The 22,565-nt window shown below is 53.0% G+C and overlaps 1 protein-coding gene across 3 annotated transcripts in view; it reads right to left on the bottom strand.

The window, feature by feature from the left end:
• LOC122364434 (poly(rC)-binding protein 3-like) overlaps positions 1–22,565 on the bottom strand; it is a 71,693-nt gene that overhangs the window by 5,967 nt on the left and 43,161 nt on the right. For 2 of the 3 annotated variants that reach the window (XM_043334921.1, XM_043334834.1), the window contains exons 4-9: positions 20,813–20,929; positions 9,218–9,370; positions 7,525–7,632; positions 6,122–6,433; positions 4,750–4,828; positions 675–822 (exon numbers count right to left, since the gene is read on the bottom strand). In XM_043334921.1, the coding sequence (XP_043190856.1) occupies positions 675–822; positions 4,750–4,828; positions 6,122–6,433; positions 7,525–7,632; positions 9,218–9,370; positions 20,813–20,929 (917 nt within the window). The remainder of the gene's footprint in view (positions 1–674; positions 823–4,749; positions 4,829–6,121; positions 6,434–7,524; positions 7,633–9,217; positions 9,371–20,812; positions 20,930–22,565) is intronic. The other variant, XM_043335004.1, reaches the window with a different exon arrangement.

The following is a 22,565-nucleotide window of genomic DNA, read 5'->3' as shown; positions in this document are numbered from 1 at the left end:
AACAGTGGCTGGAGTGCTACCGTGGGCTGGTCAGTGACTGATGTTACCCTGGGTGGAACAGTGGTTGAAGTGCTACCGTGGACTGGTCAGTGGCTAGTAGTGGTGCCAATTTCATGAAATTTCAATTCCAATTCCGATCCAATTCCAAGAAATTGCCAAGTAAATTTCCAATTTTGTCCAAAGCGGGGGCTATTCCAATTTTTAACGATTTTTGCATTTTTTGCGTAAATTTTAAAAGTGTTTAAAAGCGTTTTAAAGGCCTCCGTTTTAACATTTTAAATTTTAAAGGCCTTGTGTTCCGATTAATTTCCAAAAAAAATGTTAAGAATTCCGTCCAAATTCCAAATTGGAATTGGACAAAAATTGGAATTCCAAGAAAAGAAATTCCGATTGGCACCAATAGTGGCTAGTGTTTCCCCGGGTCGAACAGTGGCTGAAGTGCTACCGTGGACTTGTCAGTGGCTAGTGTTGTAACCCCGGGTCAGGAAGAAGCTTCCTGGATAGTTCAGTGACTGGTGTAACCATGGTACCATCTCATTCATGCACTGGGGTTGGTCTGTGGTCGGTGACTCGGTGTAAGCTGTATCCCTCTGTGTCAGAGAGTAGCCGTAAGCTCCCTGGGTCGGTAAGTGATGACAGTCGGCGGTCACAGCCGGGACCCTCTCCCATCTCACCTGATCTCGGCGATCTTGGTGCCGCCCTTGCCGATGATGCAGCCGATCAGCTCGTTGGGCACGGTGATCTCGTGCGACTGGGTGCAAGGGCCGGCGGTGGGCGGCGTCCTCAGCTGGGAGCCGGCCAGCGCTGCCAGAGCTGTCATCGCTGCATAGACACGGAGACACACGGTCAGTCGGGTCACAGGGGACGCCCGGAACGGAGCGGCAGCGGCACGGAACGAGCAGGGCAAGTCGTGGGCGCTAATGAAGCTCTCACACTTCCGCTGCACAAAGAACCATAATAGCTTAGATTAGATCTAACATTAATTTGTAGATTTAGTGCATCGATACGGTTTGTCAAACGTCAACATTTTTCTTCGGTCAAATGAGTCTCTCCGCTGGAGTGTGTTAGTAATTTGAGAGCGAGTAGTGGTAGGTATACTGGCTGTCTGCTGTCGGCGCCGGTGTCATAGGGGCCTGTCAGGTCACAGCAGCTGTCAGTGACCGCTGCTGTCGACGACAGTGGCTGACGGTGCGGCGGGAGACTGCCGCCCTGACGTCCCAGCTGCGTCGCGCTCCCCAGTGGCCGGCCCTCCCCACCCCAGCTCCTGATCAGCCATTCCGGGCACGACAGACGCTGCTAGGAGGGCCGCGGGCGCCACTGACCGCATCCCATCCGGCTACGACCGGCTACGGCCTGGCCCGGTCTGTGGTGCAGCCACTGCTTCACTCATAGCAACAGCCACTGCCCAGCCAAGACAACAGTCAACTGCCCAGCCAGGACATCAGTCACTGTCCCATGGCAACAGCCACTGTCCAGACAAGACAGCAGCCACTGCCCAGCCACGGCAACAGCCACTACCCAGCCATACGGCAAAAGTCCCCACCCGGCTTTAGCGGCTTAGAAGTTCGCCAGTCGTCTCCTAAGGCACGGCACTGGCGTCCACTGAGCTGTGGAACCACCCAGAAAAACAAACAGTCGGCTCGCTGACTCTCGCTCTTCAAAACGAGAAAATCGCTGGTATTTTTCGTTTGCGAAGTGGCTCTCTCTGCCGTGGCTGCGCTGTTGACTCGGGGCGGTCGGAGCGGGCTGGGCCGGACTGACCGTCTGAAGAGTGCCGCGCCGGGGTCAGCCGGCCCTGACCGCCGGCCGCGATCCGACTGTTTTATTCAGCGCCGTCTTTGTCGGTGGGAGGGCGTGACTGACGGCCCGGGAGGCGCGCCCTCCCTGATTGAGTTATCGTGGATTTACGCTCTGCCTCACCTGGCTGAGGTGCGGCCGGAGCGGCCGCCGGCTCTGAAATATTCAGACGCAACGCCGCGGCCGGCGGTCGGGAGAGGCCAAAAACACGCGGCCGAAGGAGACTTGTGCCACGACTGGTTTGGAGCGGGGATTTCTCCGCCTGGTACGGAGCTGGGGTGAGTCGTGCACGACAGGGGAACGGGCTGTCTTGGCGGTACCGCCAGCGATATACACACATGGAAAGGAAATAAAACAAACTTTTGAGGAGCACCTATACCCTCCCTCGGTTCCCTCTTATTCATATTTATCAGGCGTGGTAATTCTTTGGAGTTGAACAAAAAGTCAAAGAAAAGTGGTAAAATTTGTGCGGTAACCACGGTTAGCTTTCGTCAAACAGTTCCCTTCTTTAATATTCTTTTGCCCAACTTATCTTACGAAACAAAAACGCAGCCGCTCATCTGTTCATCAGTAATGAGATCGTGCCTTGTGTTGCTCATGTAGTCATGCCATCATTGGCATAAACGTCACTTTGATGTCCGGAAATCCACTGATCAAAAATTGCACGGCAAATCAGAACTCAACAACCTGCAGACATTGTTATCGATTCCAATTTAGCACGGCACAACCAGACTATCACGGCATTCCGAGATAGATTACAGCAGATAGGCAGAACATTCTTCAGACGAACATACGGGAAGTGTATAATGTATTCACATAGTGGATGCATTCGTGCAGCGCGACACTCTCACTGCCTCTCAGTGGTTATGGATCAGATCGACCCGTAATGGCATTCCACTCGTGATTTCTAATATAAGTGCGGAAATTGGTCTGCTCGTTTACTGAACCCACGTGCAGTAGCATTCCAACCTAGCCACTTCTGTTCATCTGACGGGCTGCTACGGCTTACCGCGATACCGCATTATTGGTTCAATCATCACAAAACCAATGCAAGTGGCATAATTGGGATACTTTGTCCGAGTGATCGTGCCAAGCACGTGTGTGCAGAGCACATGTGCTGGTGCCGCTTGGTACATCAATTCGTGGTAGTGTTGCCGAAGCCGCCGTTTTGAGGTACTAATAAAATTGCCATTTATTTTCAATGTCTTCTTTCTAAGTGAGCCCATGTTGATTTCTCTGAGACATATGCCCTATTCTAGCCATGATAGTTCAAGTAAATGAATGTTAAAAGGTGAAAAAGCACTACTTTTTGTTCACAATTCATTAACTAATCCAGACCATAAAACACGGACCATTAACTCGCCCGGCCAGAGACCAAATGATGCTCCGCAGAGAGATAACAGATCGTGCTGTCCCTGGGCGGGCACCGTTCTCGGCTGGACCGATCCTTTGTGCCTCCAGTGACGTCATAGGCCGGATTTCTGTGACGCGTGCCATTGTTCATAGCTCAGCGCTTCGCTTCCGACCGTGACAGAGACGGGGCAGCGCGCCAGCCCACCGCCCGGGCCCGCCCGCCAGCCAGAGGTAATATTAGAAGCATTCGCTCGGACAATCTGTACCGGGGAGTGGCCCTTTTTAACCGTCATGGATGCTGCTGTCCGCCACTAAAACCGGAATATCAGCCAACTTCAGCGCGGCTGTGTCACTTTGGGACGCAGATAGGCGCCGGTGTACACTTATGAGCGAGTTACTGAGGCAAGTCGCCGACCCGGCTCATCAGCAAATAGTACGCCAGTTTATGACACACAGTCAGCCTATATCAGAGCCGTGGCGGGCTTTCAGTCGCTGCAAATAAATTAATGAATGCAAATCTGTGCTGGCAGACGCCCAGTTAGCTGGAGGGCAGCGTTCTGCCAGCGCTCTGATAAGGAGCCGTCACAAGGTGCGGCCAGAAAACTCTACTCACGGCTCACGCACGTGGACCAACTTGGCAACAGAGCCCGATCTGAACAGGCTCCATTATATCCAATGTAGGTTGTCACCTTGCATTATCCAAGAAGTGACTATGATATAATTTACTTGATGTAATAGATGCTGAAGGGCATAGTATGCAAAATTAAATTGGCCGTAAAGTGATCTAAAATGGGCTGTTTTGCACACATTTGGAAGATTCACCACTTAAGGCAGCACTAGCGCTTATACAGGCGCTTTCCTCGTGTCTGCTTTAAACGCTATATACTCAGGTGCATAGCAAAAATTATATAACTTCATGGGCAAAAATGAATGAAAGGCGATGTCGCCGTAACTAATAGGGCATTCTATTGATTCGTAATCTAATTTAAAGCCTCCGGTCCTACATGCGATAACATCTGAGCATCGATAACATAGATCGTGCATCTGAATGAATAGTCGCAATGAAGCAAAAATACCCACCCAATTCCAGTCTACGGAGGAAAACCGCAATTACTGCACCTTTTCCAGCTTTCTCATCTCCAGCGATGCCTGATCAAACTGCTTAAAGTAATCGGTGAGCGAGAGGCGCGACCTTTTGGTCAAAGCGCTCAGCTAAATTGAAACAGATCCCACTCAAAGTGCGGCGATTGGCCTGCGGTGTGGACGGTCACGAGCGCGCGCTGTGCAGCCCGCAGGCGCTGATGTCTCAGGGCTCAGCGTCTGTCGATTCGCTTGCACTGATGTCTCACAGCCTCAGGACCTAAGGTCTGGTGGGCCACAGGCGCTGGTGCCTCCGGGCTCAGCGACTATTGACCGGCAGGCACTGATGTTTCAAGGTCCAAGGACTGCTTCCCGGCAAGTACTGGTGCCTCAGGGCTAACGGACTGCACTTTGCACTTGCTGGTGGTCCAGAGTCCAGGGACTGCTGACCCGCCAGTCCTGTTGGCCCGGGGGCCCGGGGGCCCGGGTTTCAAAGACTGCGCTGCGAGCGGCACCCACCTGATGTGTTGGTCTGGATGGCGTTGTGAGCTCCGCCCAGACCTCCGAGCAGACTGGCCAGCGGGTTCGACTTGCTCGGCTGAACAGCACAGGCACACAAATCGGATGGGTTATAGCACTCTATCTTGTGTGTAATACACATAGACAAACGGATGGCAGCAGCGCGTTACATAGCCAGCTTTTCAATAAGAGATTAATCAATAGACATTTGGTAAAAATCCGACGGCCCCACAAATCAAAACAGAGCATTTTTGTTAGAACTAGCTTTTTATTTGAGACGTAAACAATAAGAATTAACAATAATGCCATGAAATTATCTGTAAGTAGGTATAGATAACAGCTGATAATGACCGCATTACAAATGCGAGAAATAGCAACTCACATTTAACAATACATTTATTGCACGAACTATTCTGTATACGTTTATTTAATGACAGTCCGAGATTACCTTGAGAGAAGAAAATATCCAAAAACACGCCTACTTATGTTACACGCATGCTCACTCGCTGAAACCAATCCGCATGCTGAGCATGAATGATGGAAACCGGGAGAAAGACATGCTTGGGGGTTCGAGATGTAGCATGCCAAGTCTGAACATCTCGAATAAAAATATGAATTGCTCATATTTGTGCACTGCATTCGCCACACACCTTAGATGATTCTCAAAATGTCAAAGGTAGGTAGTGATTATATATTACAGTGCATGAAAATACACCAACCGGAACATTGCAAGTGAAATGCTCTCAGACGAACCAGGCTTATCAAGGCATTCAATAATATGCGCACTTAAATGTCGCACTAGGAAACTGACGTAATGTAGATTTTACTCCAATATCTGGAGCTGTGTTGAAAAAGATCCATGGTTCTGCGTCTGAGAGAGGTCTCTACCAATCGCTCCGCACACGCACTGCTGGCTGTGGTACTTCGGCGACAGACCGTCGTCAAAGACAGTCCTTCTAACAGACTGCAGTCTGGGCGGCCAGACCTGAATTCTGAGCCGACAGGCTTACATTCTGAGCCGCCAGAGCTTGAAGTCTGAGTAGTGAGACTTTGAGGGCAGGCGAGGTGGCAGGCAGTGAAGTGGGCATGAAAGCACCGTCGGCAAGCAAGGTTTGAGGTCAGCAGGCTGGGTACAACAGACAGGGTGACAGGCTAGACCGACAGTCCGATCTTTCGGTCCGACTGCAGGGAAGATGACATGCGTCTGCTATCTAAGCTCCGATAAGGATATCAGACAGGAGGCAAGCAAGACTCTAGTCCGTAGACCGGACGGGTCGCTCGTCCAGATCCGGTCCGCGGGCTGACCCTCTGACCGGTCAAGGGTCACCATGCAGGCGGTTCGAGCCGCGCCGGCGCACGCCGGGTCACTTACGTCTGGGAAGGCCGGCGGCAGGCTCGGTAACAGGATGTGTCCGGCCTTGGCGTCTAGGAAGTGAGGGGACATATGTGCTGCCAGAGGCGTGTGCGGAGCGATGACGGGCGGCGACGAGTGACCTCCGGCCGGTGGCGCTCCGGCCAGGAACGGGAGCTGACCCGTACTCACGTCGGCGGCGGCGCCGGCCGACGGCAGGCCGAAGCCGCCCGGCAGCGCGAAGTTCTGATTGCCCGCGAACAGCACGGGGCTGGCGGCGGTGCCCACCTGAGCCTTGGGCCGGTACGGGATGGTGGCGCCCTTGGGCGGAGACTGCGGCACATAAAAGGGGGAAGGCGGTCAGGGGGCGGTGAGCGAGCGTGAAGGGAAGAGGAGAGGTAATGATGGTGGTAGGAGATAAAGAGAGAGAGAAAGAGAGAGAGAGAGAAAGAGAGAGAGAGAGAGAGAGAGAGGTGGAGGGAGGGAGGGAGGGAGGGAGGAAGGGAGAAAAAGGGAAGGGCAGAACATAGTATAATGTACAGCATGCATATATTCGGTGTTCATCATCTTTTTTCCTCCATTTCTTCTATGTGTACGTTTGGTTTTCGTTGGATTGAAACCGCTAAGCGGTATAATTTAGAATCGAACATTTGACATCCATCTGAATAGCTGGGACATATTGGCGCGGCTACCTGAAAGGGTTCTCACAGGAGAGAGGAGAGAGTGGATAGAGAGAGGGGGAGAGGTGCGGAGCTGCGGGCCGGGGAGGGAGGAGTGACTGGTCGCCTGAGGCGGCTCGGAAGGCGTTCATAACGTCGCGAGGCGCCGCGGTGGACAGAGGACAGGCCCCATCGGCCAGCAGCCACCGGCACCAGACAATAACCGGTCGCCAGCAGCGGCAATTACGCCACAAAGACCGAGACGGCGACTCAAATGAGTTGGGCGCCGGCCGCTGCGGCTGGGGGCGGCACCTGCGCACTGTGCGCCGCCTTCGGTGGCTGTTTTGAGGGAAACTCTACAATAACAAGCTCGCTCAAGCAGATGATTTGATATGAAATAATAAATGACGTTGTTGAAAATTTAGTGAACTAGGACCACGTCAAGTTGTTACTCAAAAAATCATTTAAAAATAGCAATTGTAAGAATTATTTGCGATAAAACACTTCTTATACCGCCACAAATCGTAACATGTAAGGTGGAAGCAGTTCGTATGTTTTAAAAGTATGACACATTTCATTTCCTTTTACAAGAAGGCAAATCACATGTTTAGTGATGTTTATTGTTATGTGACAAAGCTGATAGGTATATCTGTTTAAATATTACCGAACAAATCGCACAAACGAACTTCAAAACAAACACTTTTCACTGAATGCTACAGTCAAACTAATAGGCGAATCTTTGTGGTTACTCGAACCCAATCTTACCTCAAGCATGACACAGCAGATGTGGTAGATGCACTGGGTGATGGCATCTGTGGTACCCGACACGGTCACCGCCCTCTCTGTAGAGTTGGGCAGCATCTCACTCGCCACCTGCGAACAGAGTCGTTTTAACGACGGGGATAGGACATACGTCCAAAATAGCTGCTTTGGTATAGGCATGCTCTAGAACCAGGGCATCTATCCAAACAAGGTTAGTGCATTTGTGGGGTGTGCCTAGCAGTGTATGTTATATAATTGATGTGTGGGCTGAAGTCTAAGCGTGTGAAGTGTCTCGGCTGAGCATTTCGTGCTAATTAATGCGCCGAGCTCTGCATATTTACTGGAGGCACGAAAACCAATAAGCTAGAGGGTGTACAGTGATAATAGAGGCTATACAAAATGATAAGATGGCATGCTATATGTACGTTTTCGAATGCATGCCGTCACAATATGCCAAGTCGATTGCAAATACCAGCCAGAAGGTCAACTATTTTAACCGAGCGATATTGCATCATGTTGAATCCTATTTAGCAAAGCAAGTGAGCTGCTATGCCTAGAATTGACTTCAAATAAAACCTAAACCAATTGAAGACAGTCTCATTTTCCCATCTCCATTGTTCACAATTGAATATTCCAGTCGGCGCTCCTGTCATGGCTACAGCTATGACCAATGCAGTGCCTTTATCGCCACTTCAGGTGGTCCCCTGCTCTCTAAGGTGCACAGGCTAGTTGACCTCTACATTAGCCACCCCTGACCTCTGCAGGATGACCTCGCTCCGGTCGGCAGCGCCCACTGATTACCCCTCGGTGGCTGATCAGGTCAGGTGAGGCCCGGCCCGGCCCATTATCTGGCCGTTATTTGCCAGCACGGCACGGTGTTCCGGGGTCATTTGCGCCGGTCGTTCGCACACCGCACCGGAGGGCAGTAAAGGCGCTGTGAGCCGCTGTGCCACTCTGTTCTGCTGGTTAACACACCTCCACGGCTCGTTATGGCTGACCGAGGCAGCCTGGGTCGCCACACCACCGTGGTCACACGTAAATTGGTTAAGTAATAGCCCGGTGCTCTTGAAGATTTTCATCTTGCAAGCGGTTACCGAGTAGGATAATTAAAGCAGATAACTCGCTGCGGGATTCGCTAATTCATACTTCCATTGCGGAACTTGCGGTTTGAGGAAACAATTGTTCAAGGTGTCAGGAGGGATGCTGTCATAAGAAGCTTTTTCTTGCAGCTATCCAGACGCGGACTTTTTCAGATAAGTCTGGAGAAACAACAATCTTGGACAAACTCTGAGAGAACTTGCGCCCTAACTTTACCCTAGCCTGTCACTGCCAGTGCTAGACCCAGACTGTCTCCCGGTCCAACTCTCCAATTTGAGTCGGCGTACATCATGTGCAGAGGCTGGTGGGTCGGTGGCCCATTTTGACAGGGTCAGACAAAACGTGGTTTTACACTCATCACCAACTTAGTGGGTCTCTGTGAACTACTGCGGACACTTGTGGACCAGTGTGGACTTTTCAAACCGTCGAGAGAACATAATAGGCAGATCGTTACCAGTCTGACTACTGACTAGTGACTTCATTTCGCGCTGCGAACAGCATATCACTGCATGTGCTCGTATTATTGCATGCCCACCCGTGCCAGTCACGTGTGCTAGTGTAACGGTCGCACCCAGCGGCCTGAGGTCGACCTTCTCACCTGAATGCTGGCTCCGGTGACCTCTCTGATCTCTTTGATCTTGGCGCCGGCCTTCCCGATCAGCGATCCACACTGGGAGGCCGGGACAATGAGACGCAGGGTGATGGGGGGACGGGGCGCACCGCCGCCGCCGCCGCTCTGGAGGCCAGCAGCCTGCAACACAGAGAAAACACAGTCATACACCGTCACATCGCCCTATAGTCATAGGTCAAAAGGTAGAGAAACGGATTTGCTCTGTGACAAAAGGAGTGGAATCATAAAACAAATCCATGTTAATACATTGGACGACTCAGAAGTCAGAGCAATGCGTAAATCTGAGATTCCGATTCCGCGACTTATCAGTATTTGCATTATTGCATTAAATTCTATTTATTGGTAGCCTCCATTGGCAATTTTCTTTTCAGAAGTTCTCAATAACAGGTTCTCTTTTAACATTTTGCCTCATTTACAATGCCGGCATTTTGCTGAAACTGGCGCAGATTGATATTTCTCACATAAATCTTTTCGGAAGGTAGTTTGAATCACAACATGCTGGAACGGTTAATGAAAAATACTCCTTTCACTGGCGCGTCTATTCCCAGTTGTTTCTATGTCAGCGCGATGGAGCTGCCGGCCGAAAGCCGTCGGATCCATCACCGCCGCTGTGGCGGTGAGGGTTCCTTTGGCCGCTGGGTCGGACGGTGCCAGGCGGTACCAGTCGCCCCTCGGCTCGGGCGGGACGGAGCGCCACTCACATCGACCGGCCTCTGGTGTGTGGGAGGGACACGGCTCTCCGCGGCACCCAGGTGTCAACGAGCAGCTCCCGGCGCTGCAGCGGCCTCCTCCGCACCTCACCATAAAACACAGAGCGTCTCCTGACACGGCAGTAATCTCCAACCCTCCTGATGTCATGCTAATAGCAATGGACAATGGAGCTGTCTATATTGATAGGTATACTACAAGGCCAACATGTTTCTGTAGCTCCTTTACTCCCAGATAGACAACAAAAATATTTGAAGCACCCACCATTTGCTACGGCTTGAATCATCCGCGATTAGGAGCTAAACGCTGAACCTACATTGACTGTTGGATGTCCTGGGACTGGGTATATCTTACCGTAATGCAGTATTATCACAGTATTGAACTGAATAGTGAATACAATCATATATAACGTTTCTGAACACGTTAACTCATCGCGTTTCTTTGCATTATCTAGTTTTCTGAAGCAGCTCTGGGTCTGAACCGAACACATCTTTCCTGTAGACTCGGTCGCACCGAAGTTGTCTCCATTGACCGGTAGTCTCGTGATCCCTTCCGGCCGGTGGCCATCCAATTCGCTGCGAGGTGCGGCGCTCTCTCGCCGAGTCCCGCGTCCGCCGGGGTGTCAGGAGACGAACCAATTCCAGGAAAACCAGACTGCACGTAATGCACGAGAATCGCGGACGTGAAATTGAACGCACGCAAGTTATGATGCAGTAAAACATGCACGGGTTCAGAGTGTATTTGAAGGCGTCCTGCCCACCGGCAATTGGCGCTCAATGCTCGCCAGGAGTTGTAATGTGAGACGATAGAAAGTTACGCCCTCGGCTGTGGCGTAGCTTCTCTCAGACAATATTGAACTTCATTTATTTTGCCGCCTGTCAGCCAGTTTGCCAGTTCTCGAGCTCCTGAGCAGATAGAGTAGAGTGAGGCTCTAAGAAACGGCAAAGCCCGCGTCATATAGTGGGTGATTATTTTGCAGCATAGAGTACCATATCTCGTTCCCTCAACCCCACCCCGCCTCGGCCGCCCCACCCTAACATTCCATCTCCCTCACTCCTTCCCCCACTTGTCTCCTCGCCTCCCTCACCCCTTCTCTCATTTGACATCCCTTATCCCATCACCTCTAACTCCTGTCCCCAATCGTCTCCCTCTCGTCTCCCCAATTGTCTCTCCTATTCGTCTCCCATCTCGCCTCCCCTACTAGTCTCCCCATCTCGTCTCCCCAATCGTCTCCTCTACTTGTCTACCCTCTCGTCTCCCCTTACACGTTTACCCAGTACCCACTCGTCGTCCCCTGCTCGTCTCCCGTCTCCCCGATCCCGTCCCCAGGCGGCGCCCGTCCGGGCTGCAGCGGCCGTCGACCGTCTGCGTCTCAGCAGTTAGCCGAGGTAATATCGCTTTATAGGTGCGGCCGCTACCCCGCCACTGGACACACGTTCGGCGGTAATGGGCGCCACCGGAGCACCGGCGTCGTAAACCACGCCTCAAGTTCGGCACCAAATCAAATATTCACCAGCGTCCCGCAGCAACACATTCGCCCACCGCGGCGTCCATATCGAATTCATAGGTTACGAGCTAGGCGGCCGGCAGGCTAGGCCGTCCACCGAGGCCGCTGCTGAATTAACCACGCCCCCAGTGCGCAGGGCTGAGTGACGACTGCCGCCGGCTGCATGACCGCTGGGTGACCGGGTTACAGAGACGAGACGCCGTGTGGTGACCTTAGCACGGGGAAGGGAGATGGCCGAGACGAGCAGGTCAGTCAGCCTCCCGGCTGCTCCACGAAGATGGCTGCGAGAGGGAGAAATATGTGGTTCACAGCTTCTCCGCTCTTTCTCCATCCTTCTCTATCTTGTCTTCTTTCGCCTGCTTCTGTCATTTTGACGGTCCCGAGAGTACATCCTCGTTGCCACTTCTTCGCCGCTCTTCTGCCTTCCACCTTCATCTGACATCCCATGCTCTGCCGTCCCTCCTCCCACGCCTCCGTCCTCTGCAGCTCACTCCGCTCGCTCTATTCCTCCCCGCTCTGCTCCGGCGGATCGGTCACCCCCGATTGATGACCACACGACTTCCTTTGGTCCAGGTAAGCCGAGCTGGTCGGCGCAATGCCGTTCGGGGGCCGGCAGATTGACACTAATCTGACATACCGGAGCGGCGGCCATCCGTTCGTGTCGCCGTAATTGCGCCTCGGTAAGAGACATACCTAACTCCTGGTAACCAGGCCGCAGCCAGCATACCATCGTACCAGCAATCACACGACCATCGCCCTCCATCGCCATCGCCACAGCGCGATCAACACTGCGACAACGCCACCGTAGCAGTGCCGGGCCTCCGTCAATAATGGGGGAAATTTTAACTTTGTCCGATCAATCAGCAGCCCTGTGACTTTCCAGATAAGTTATAATCTACTCGGCCGGCCGCGAGGGGCGGTGGATTAGGCCAATCGCCGTCGGCGGTCGCAGCAGACGGTGCAAGTCACAGTCAACCGGCGACGGAGACGGAGACGGAAGACGGAGACGGAGACGGGAGACGGAGACGGAGATAAAGACGGAGACGGAGACGGAGACGGAGACGGAGACGGAGACGGAGACAAAGACGGCAGAGAGACGGAGACGGAGACGAAGATGTTAGATGGTTGACGGAGCAAGAGACGGAGTCGGAGTCGGAGACGGAGATAGAGACGGAGAAGGAAAGGCTGAGACGGATGCAGTAGAGAAAAAGATGGAGACCGAGACAGAACAGAGACGATAGACGTTAGACGGTAGACGGTAGACGGTGGACGGTAGATGATAGACGGAGATAGATGATAGACGGATACAGGACGGGGACGGGACGGAGACAGAGACGGAGACGGGAGACGGGAGACAGGAGATGAAGACAGTGACAAAGACGGAGATAAAAGAGAGGGATATGGAAACGGATATGAATACAGAGACTAAGACGGAGGCGGAGAGGGCGAGGAAAAGAGAGTGGGAACGGAGTATGAAACAGATATGGGACGGAACCGGATATGATTATGTCAAATGAGCGATAGAATATCGGGCAAGAGGCGAGCAAGACAGAAGAGATATCCAAGATAATTAAAAAAGTAATACCTTCCGGAGAGAAGAAGACGGTAAAAGGAGTAATGAGGGAAAATACAGGGAAAAAGAAGGTAGGAATTCCATGAAACACAAAAAGAAAGAAAATGTAATACCGTAAAGTGGGGCTATTTGAGACAGTGGGGCTATTTGAGACAGTATTTAAAATCGCTATAAAATGAAGAGCGTTTGATTTTTATGTGATATTTTTGCTCAGGAAGGTGTGGAATCGAGCAGTAAATCGCCTGAGCAAAAATTAAGCATAAATTTCCAACGGTTTTTATTTTATAACAATTTTAAATACTGTCTCAAATAGCCCCACTGTCTCAAATAGCCCCACTGTCTCAAATAGCCCCACCTTACGGTACCCTAAAAAAAGAGACAGCATTAGGGAGACCGCTACAACGTAAACATGGATCCAAACGCATGAGAAGTCGGAAGTGTAGCCAGCGGTATTCAGGACGGCAGGAGTGGCGAGTGGAGGGAAGCCGATCTAGCCACACCGTCTGACTGCCTGACGCGAGCACCGCTATTGAACACGCGCGTCGACAGCAGAGTCGATGGATCAGCCGAGAACCATCCGACTGCACCGGCCCAACCAAACGAGCGCCCCCAGCGTCGCCCCGAGCGGCTGCTAGGCCGGCGCGCCCGACTCTGCGCACGTACAGAGTAATGGGCGACACCGATTGTCAACAGGGCGCGGGTGTCTGACGAGGGATGGTCGCAGCGGGCCGCGCCGCGGCGCCTCGAGCGAGGAGCGCGCGGTGCCTGACGACCCGGATATGAGGCGGCGAGATGTTTTTATCCGCGCGTAGCTCGCCTTCAGTTGAGGGCGACGCTGATGGCCGCTGCATTTCTGGTCGCTTTGTGTGCGGCTGTCGCGTCATCGACCGACGGCAGCGGCGGCCGGGGCGGGGGCGGGGGCGGGAGCGGCGCGAGGTGTCAGCCACCAGGGAGAGGGCCGCCCAGACGGCGTGGCGTCCAGTCGAGGGAAGCCGGAGCTGTGGGAAGGTTGCCGGCTCGGTGCAGTCTAGCCGGGTGGGCTGGGGTCTGTTAACGATGACTTCTGCCTAACGTCTTGACCTTAACCACAACCGACCATCCGCGGCAAAGTCAACAATGGCTAGTCAGTTTTTCCAAGTGCGCGAGCAAAAAGAGCTGCACACGGATATTGACGTTTATGATTTGTTTTCCTATGTTGCAAGGATAGATGAAACAGCACAAAAATATAAAAATAGGTGACCAGGATCAAAGTAGAGGCTTGCCTGCTTTAAATCGTGCGTGGAAAGTACGAGGACGCACCTCAGTGCCTCGTTAACACGCCGATCAAACTGTGCCAGACGTGACCGCAGATCGTGCCTCAAACGCCGGCCGGCGTGTGCAGTGAATATCCGCCGCGCTCCGGCGATCAAACAGTTCGTGGAACAGGCTGGATTACCACACCAGACGCCTTCGAGAGCGCCACTCCTCCCCCCGTGCTCCGACATGCGCGCTGTCACGGCAGCCGCACCCGGCTCAGAAGAACAATCACAAGTGCCTCAAGTTTTCATTCGAGACCTCGGTGTGTTGGAAAGAAGTTCAAAAGTGTCTAATTCATCACAGTTCAAACCAAACTCGTCCAACTCGAAGAGCCTTGCACCGAGAAAGAACGAAATGAGTGTTTTGGTTTCGGTCGTCGCTGTTGATGGAAGTTTTCGCAACCACTTAAACCTGCACGGTATGGTTGACAGCACTTCCAAGAGCCTACAAATAGGTTTCTTTTATCTGGTATGTCCTTGATGAAGAAGCCGGACATGGCAAGGAGTCGGGCACTGTACGGGTGCGTGTCTTGCTTTCGAGGGTACTTCACCTAAATACTAGCAACAGACTCTTCACTCAGACTCCATTTTCAAATGCTGTCTTCACAATGTGTAGACATAAGCGTTCGCCTAGCATACACCCTAAAAAAGCACCTACTCTATCCACAGCGGAAAAAGGCTGGGGAGCTATTCGGAGAAGAGCGTACCGTGACCATCCGTTACCTGGCAGGTAATGAACGCTCTAAGGACGCTCCATCTCTGCCAGGCGCGGCTGCCGGTCGGCGTCGGGTCCCGTGACGCAGCCCAGTCCGCCGACTGAGGTCCCGGGCCGGCCGGCGGTCCCTGAGGACGGCGGTCGGCGGCGCGGCCCAGACTGGACGGCCGGCGCGGCTGTGCCGTGAACGCTGGCTCTGCCAACAGCCGGCAGGTGATGGTGCGACACAGGTGCACCGTGGTGGTCGCTCGACACCCCGTCACCGCCGCGGCCGCCGCCGCCACCGCCCGGCGGTCATTGTCCGACACGAGACACGCCTATTAATCAGCACCCTAATGGCGCAGCCAGAATATAGCAGCCTGAGCTTGCAGCCAGCTGAGCCGACCGCGCCGACCGATGACGGAGAGGAGGCTGTGGTTCTCCGACACAAAGGGGCGACCAGCAGAGGGGCGCGGCGAGAGGAGATCCACCGGCGCGGCTGCTGATCGCTCGGACGACCAGCGGACGCGGTGGGCGGCGATGTTTTTCCGATGAGCGGTGATCACGCGGCCGGCCCAGCTGCGGCCGCCGCCGGCGCCCAGGCCGGCCGTGCTCCCCGTCGGACGGCTCGGCCATTAGGCTCTCTCCAGCGACACCTGGCGCTCGATCTATACGGGCCAACTTGCCGCGCGCCGGAGAAGCGTTACCGTGTCGTTCGTCCCACCGGGGCTTCTGACGGACACGGGAGAGTGCGCATACCGGCCGTCGTGGGCCGACCGGGGTCCCCGAGCTCTCCCGGTGCTCCGGTGGTCGGACAGTGCTCCGGTGTTCCACCGGTGCTCCACAGCCGTGACGCGGTGCTCGGTGTTATCTGTTTCACGCTCGGCGGAGCACCGTACAAAGAAGTGACGACTGCGATAGCGGACCCACCGACTCACGGCACTCGACGCGCTGCCGGCTCGCCTCCAGCGTCTCCCATCTATTATTTACGCCCGTACCAGCTCGCTGCGGCGCGCCGCTCCGCCGCCGGACGCCATCAGACCCGTCGGCGGCGTCGGCTGTCCCTCCGGCGAGGCGGGCGGTACCATCCCCCGACCGTCGCTCGCTCGTGATGAGCCGCCGCCGCCGACTGACGGGTCAGGCGAGCTGTTCCAACGACCGTGCCCAAGACGTGCACGGGACGTGCTGATGACGTGCCGAAGACGTTCCAGGGACGTGTGGGAGACGTGCCTGGAACGTGCTGGGACGTGATGAGCACGTGCCGACGATACGCCAGGTTGAGATGGGAAATGAAAGCTTTGCTGTCTTGGTCTGAGCTTTGGCTATATTGGGGTTGTGTTAAAACCGTGCCGATCTTATGTTTCAGGTGTAATGTTGCCTTGCCGACATCTTGACAAGGTACTGATAACGTGCTGCAGTGTCGCTGACGCTGCACTGATGCTGCGCTGGAAGGTGCTCTACTGATGCCTGCTAGCGTCGTACTGGTACCTTGCTGGTGCCATGCTGGTGCATGGCTTGTTCCTTACTGAGCGGCGGCAAGACGGCCCAGGCGGCGCGTCTGTCATGTCCGCCGCGCTCGCCACGGGCGCCAGGAGAGCGGCTGCCGATAATTTGCTGCCCGTTTACGGCTACCACCATCGACCGGCACGCTCTCGGTTGTCCGACCGAGAGCACCCCTCGGCCCCGGGAGAGAGAGAAAGAGAGAGAGAGAGAGAGAGAGAGAGAGAGAGAGAGAGAGAGAGAGAGAGAGAGAGAGAGAGAGAGAGAGAGAGAGAGAGAGAGAGAAAGAGAAAGAGAGAGATAGAGGGAGAGGGAGAAAGGGGGAGAGGAAGAGAGGGGGAGAGAGAGACAGGGAAGGAGAAAGAGAGGGAGAGAGAGAGAGTGGAGGAGGAAAGAGGGAAACAGATATAGAGAGGGAGAGACGGGAGAGAACACACAGAGAGAGAGAGGGGGAGAGAGAGAGAGAGAGGGGGAGAGAGAGAGAGAGAGAGAGAGAGAGAGAGAGAGAGAGAGAGAGAGAGAGAGAGAGAGAGAGAGAGAGAGAGAGAGAGAGAGAGAGAGAGAGAGAGAGAGAGAGAGAGAGAGAGAGAGAGAGAGAGAGAGAGACGTAACGACTCACGTCGGCCGTTGTGGTTGGTGGTGTGCCCCTAAAATGCGATCGTGTTGACAAGCGAGCCAGGTTCGTGCGCTGTAAGAGCGATGAAGTAATTTTACATAGGGGAAGGTGGGGTAAGACGGACCAGCTAAGGTTTGACGCCGCATATCTTGCTACACTGCTCTCGTAATTCATATTATTTATAGTCTTCGGAATGCTCAATCCTTCCTCTGTTGATATGTGTAAAGGCTAAATTTCAAATTAAAGACATCTAGGTGGTGGATGCTCTTAAAGAGGGACATGTCAAAAACTCAGACAAGAAAAAACGTGGGGTAAGACGGACCACCCAGCAGTGCCTGCTATCCGTTCATGTGTGTTACACTTCTGCTCTGTACTCTTGTAAGAAAAAGTAGCCAGAATGGTAAAATAACAAAATGAGCCATTATTCTGTACTCATGTGTGATGGAAGTGCAGCTAAAAGCTGGGAACATGTGTGTTGATTGTCGTTTGGCATGAATGCATGCTAACTGAGCACTTGCATGCATGGCTCACATGCAATAAAGACTCCTTCCTGAAAAATTAGCTTCCTTAAACTTGTGTCAATGTTTTGGAAAAGAACTTTACATATGCAGGGTACAATGGACCACCACAGGGTAAGATGGACCACAGTGGTCCGTCTTGCCCCAAATCTAAATTCTGTCATTATCATGACGTATATGTCAAATAGCCCAACATTGCAAAACCTTGCCTTTCCTAAGTGTGACTATAACTAAGTTTATAACTTTGTTCTTCACAGTTAAGTGCAAAATAGAAACTAATCATGCAAGAAAGGCGCTGTAATTGAATCACCCGTCGACCTCTTATATTAGATCGGTTTGACGAAAAACAACATTTTTCTCAATAACTCAAAAGCTATGCATCCTAGCAGCATGAGCTCAAGGTGGCCATTGTTACGAAGGAAAACAAACATAAGTGAGTGCATAAAGCAGTAGATACCAGCAGCGGTTCAGCCGGGAGGGCTGGTGGTCCGTCTTGCCCCGCTGGGCCGTCTTACCCCACCTTCCCCGCACATTCTGTTTTGGTTGTGTGTATGATGCAAAACTGGCGTTATTTGTTATCACTTACAGAGTAAGTCCTGGTTCAAAGTTTGCATGCTGTACGTCTAGGCCATCCCAGGTTCATTGCAGCTGTACTTTCCTATAGATCGAGGAGCTCAAAAGTCCAACAGCTCCTACGGGATTGGCCAACGCCGTATAGCGGAACATTTGAGTTCGGTAACTTTTTAACAACCTTGATAGCCTTGGTTTTAATTAATTTCGGCAAGGCACAATAATGGCCTGCCTAAAAATTAAGTTGGACCATCAATCAGCCTGCCCGATTAGTCGTTGTGTTCCTCGACACACTCAAGAAATTAATGACCACGGAAACTTAATAAGGTTATCTCAGGCGTGCCCTGGCACCATAAATAACGGAATTCTTCTCATTGGCCAATGTTCGAACACAGGACCATTTGAAAAGTAAGCGCCTGGGTGTGTATAGTCGTTAACTTTTGTCATGTCCGCACCTCTAATAAGACGGTCAGTCGCTGGCGACACTACTTTATTGAATCAGTCCGGTGAACATGGTGTACCTCACTTCACTATTCCAAGAGAAGCACACGACTCGCTTGGTTTTGAGGTTGCTGTCGTCATTTGGTGTGAAACGTGCCCGAAATTGGATTGCTTAGTGGCGATTACGGACAAAACGCCTGTATTTTAGGCTGTCACTGAGTATTTCCGATCAGTTTGCGACGCCGGAAAAAAGAAACTGTGACGTGTGGATGGGCTCTGTAGGCTGTGACCATGCGGTTAACCTAGCTCAGCCTTTACCAAAAGAACGCCCTGGATCAGCGACCAGCACACCAAGCATCTGATGAAACTTCATGTCTCCCGGAGCTCGTAGCTGTTTTGATCCCAGGCTGAAAATAGCCCAAACGGACTAGTCTACCAATCCTCCCCTACAAAATGGAAGGAAAGGAAACGAGGCAAGAACGAAGCTTAAACGATCTGGTTGAGCGCTGAACTTTACAGGTCAAAATCGGATAGGTAGTGATGTGGAAAAGTTAAAAATGAAAACTTCATTATCTATTGTATGATGTTGCGTAAAAACCGACTCTCAAAAGATCTCAGTGCAACGACTTGCGAAAGTCCGGCCCAAAATATATGATCCTGAGGTAGAGCTCCATGAATGGGACCCTGAAAGAAGGAATCGGCAGACGCAGACACCTGGGCGAGCGAGGAGGGGAAGTCGAGACCGTGTTTCCGCCAAAAGAGAAAACAACCAAGGTAGGTGGTAGGTAACTACACCTGCGCTATCTACATCAGCTGCCCCGCATGACACTAATGGGACCGTATTAGAGCCGGCGACAATCACGGAACATTAGTGTCGGGGCAGACTGCGGCGGGGCAGACTGCGGCGACCCCTAGGAAGAACAACTAGGGAGAACAACATTCGACAGATGGCAGCGCTAGACGAGATAATCAGGCAATACTTTAATATTAATGGGAAAGAAATCATGCCAATGTTTGCCCTCACCAAGCATGTTACCACGACAATGGAAGAATGTAGTGTAGTACCCCTCCCCGGGCCCGCCGCGGGCTGGTAGCGGCGGACGGAGCCGGTCCGACCTTTGGCCGGCCGGGTCAGGTAACCGGGACGGCCGCGCCGCGGCGCCGCGCCCGGGCCGGCCGGGAGACGGAGTCGGGTGCCCGCCGGCGAGCCGTCGGCAAGGGCGCGGGGCACATTAGTCGAGTTGAATGTTCACTGTTCAGTCTTGAGTGCGAGTGATGTGTGAATCGATATGTGAGCAGCAAAATCCAACAAGAAAACAAATCCGTGAAAGAAAGGCAACGCTGGCAAACATCACCACCATAGTCTTCCTACGCCGAACGAGTTCCACACCAACGTGCATCTGCGAGAGTAAAACTAGGATCCTAACAGACCCACCCACCGCCCCACCGTCACCCCGTTCCTTCCCAAGTCTCCTTCCCCTCCGCTCGGGGCGTCTTTCAGCTACGCAAGAAGGAATCGGCAGACGCAGACACCTGGGCGAGCGAGGAGGGGAAGTCGAGACCGTGTTTCCGCCAAAAGAGAAAACAACCAAGGTAGGTGGTAGGTAACTACACCTGCGCTATCTACATCAGCTGCCCCGCATGACACTAATTGTCTAAGCTTACAGATCGCCCTTAGCTCCAAGATTAGGTGGTTTTTTTTTTTGTTCGCCAGGACCAGCAACTGCCGCCTACAATGTTATTTTTTCTCGGTTGTTACCGATGAAACGGTACATAAACCCTGTACCACTATCAACAACACCAACATATCAAACCACCTGGCAGCACACTGTCTGCCCAAAGTCACGGACCATCAGCTCGACAGCCCCATAGACGTTGCCAGACTGCTGGGGGCGGCAGGCGAGGCCCGAACATCGAGCCCCGGCTCCGGCCGGCCGGCCGTCCCTCGCGCGAAGCTGGCCGTAATGAATTCCGCAATTAATTCAGCAAAGTGAACCGAATATCTCGGCAGATAGTTGGCCGGGTCGCGGCCGGCCGGCGGAGCGGCCGCGCGGAGGCACGACCCAGTGAGATTACCGTCCCCGACCCCACCCGCTCCCCTGCTAGCTACTAGCGACTACACGTGCGCGTATGGACTCACCTCCTCAAACTTCTGACAGACCAACGTGAACGCCTTGAAGATGGCGTCCGTGGCGCCGGTGACGGTGACAATTCGCTCCGGACAAGCCCCATCGGAGATGTTGATTTTGGCACCGCTCTGCAAACGGAGGGGCGTGGGTAAGCGTCGATCGTGAGGTGTTCGGTCGTGCCGTGGAAAGGCGGCATGACCCCGTGGACAGCGACCCGCGGTGATGGACCCGCTTGTCAGGCGCCCAACAAACACACAGTGCCGGGCTGAGCACGAACTGTACGCCCTCGATCACCTGCCAAGACCAGTACCACAGACCTCAGCACCAGCGGTCGGCCGTTCAGCGGAGACAGTGCTTACACGTCAGGGAAGTTTGTATACGGGCTGCTTAGACGGACGAACAGGCAGCAGCAGCCAACAAACAATGAGAACATAATAATGGCAATAATAGAAGGGAAATGTTTTGTTTGTGTGTTAATGAGCATCAATGCTGAAATCCAATAAGAATAAGCAAAAATAAGAGTGCTTCTTTTTCGCCGAGAGACACTAAAATGTTGACGGATAATCTGCTTCTTTCCCAGTTCTGTCAGACTTGCCTTGATGCCATTGCACGCTATACATAGTGCATCATTTTGCGCAGGAGTAAGTGAATTCTATGTAGGTCCTCTCACATGAAGCGCATGTTAAAGATGTATTGCATAATTTTACAGTGCAACACTGCAAACAGATGAAACAAGGACACCATATCCAAATGTTTGGAATGCCATGTCATCATCGAAGGCTAAATCGGCCTGTGTTCACCACGGCAAGTCAATCAAGCATGCATCAATCATTGACAGACACAAATGAGGTAAGCCGCCAGCTGGACTTTTCCGTCAGCTCAGCTGTCGACGCCTGACGTAGAACATGAGTCGATCACTCGTGACGTCGTCACTCAAACACGTCACTCAAATACACCGCGGTCTGCTTCAATGTCCGGAGACATAAGCGGTTTGCTGTGGTGTTTTGCTTTTACCTTGCATTTTCTATATTGCAGATAAAATAACGCACTTTTGAATTGATATTCCATGAGCACTTTACTGTTCATGAAAGGTTCTATCAAAAATCTACCACCCAAAAACAAAAACTATTATCTCCTAAGCATTCAACAACCAGCTCAACTACTGAGTACAACTGTGCTAACACAGTTTCGGTCACGTTTAGTAAGACAAATTCTGACAGGAAAAAAGTGCGCTGAACTCTGATATAGGTCAGGTGAGTTAGCTCAGACCAGGTCACGTTAGGCCAGTTCAGCTCAGGGCAGGTAAAGACTGATCAGCTCAGGTCAGGTCAGGTCAGGTCAGCTCAGGTCAGCTCAGTTCAGCTCAGGTCAGGTCAGCTCAGGTCAGGTCAGCTCAGGTCAGGTCAGCCTGCTCGGCAGGTCGGTTCTCGGACACGGCCGACCGCGCTGACGGTCGAACGCCGCCCGGGGTGGCGGGGCCGGCCCTCTATTTCTGTTGGCACCGGCGCCGCGCCGCCGCTGTGACCGAGCCACAATAAATCGGCGTGTCACCTGTCTGCAGGCGCGGCGACCACGCCGCATCGCGCCGCTTCCGCCGCGCGCCGCGCCGCGCCTGTCGCCGCCGCGCCATCCAGATACAATCGGGTTGGCTCACACCGCCGTCGTGGCCAGGCATCATTACGGAAAGATGGGGTGCGACCCAAACCCCCAGCCCACGCCCGCAGCAGCACAGGTATTGTGCAACTGTACTGGTACTGATTTGAA

This window comes from Amphibalanus amphitrite, unplaced genomic scaffold, assembly GCF_019059575.1.
Source record: "Amphibalanus amphitrite isolate SeventyFive unplaced genomic scaffold, NRLGWU_Aamphi_draft 000003F_arrow, whole genome shotgun sequence".
NCBI classification, from domain to species: domain Eukaryota; kingdom Metazoa; phylum Arthropoda; class Thecostraca; order Balanomorpha; family Balanidae; genus Amphibalanus; species Amphibalanus amphitrite.
Note: the sequence above shows the minus strand (reverse complement) of the source record. Positions and strands in the feature narration are given on the sequence as shown.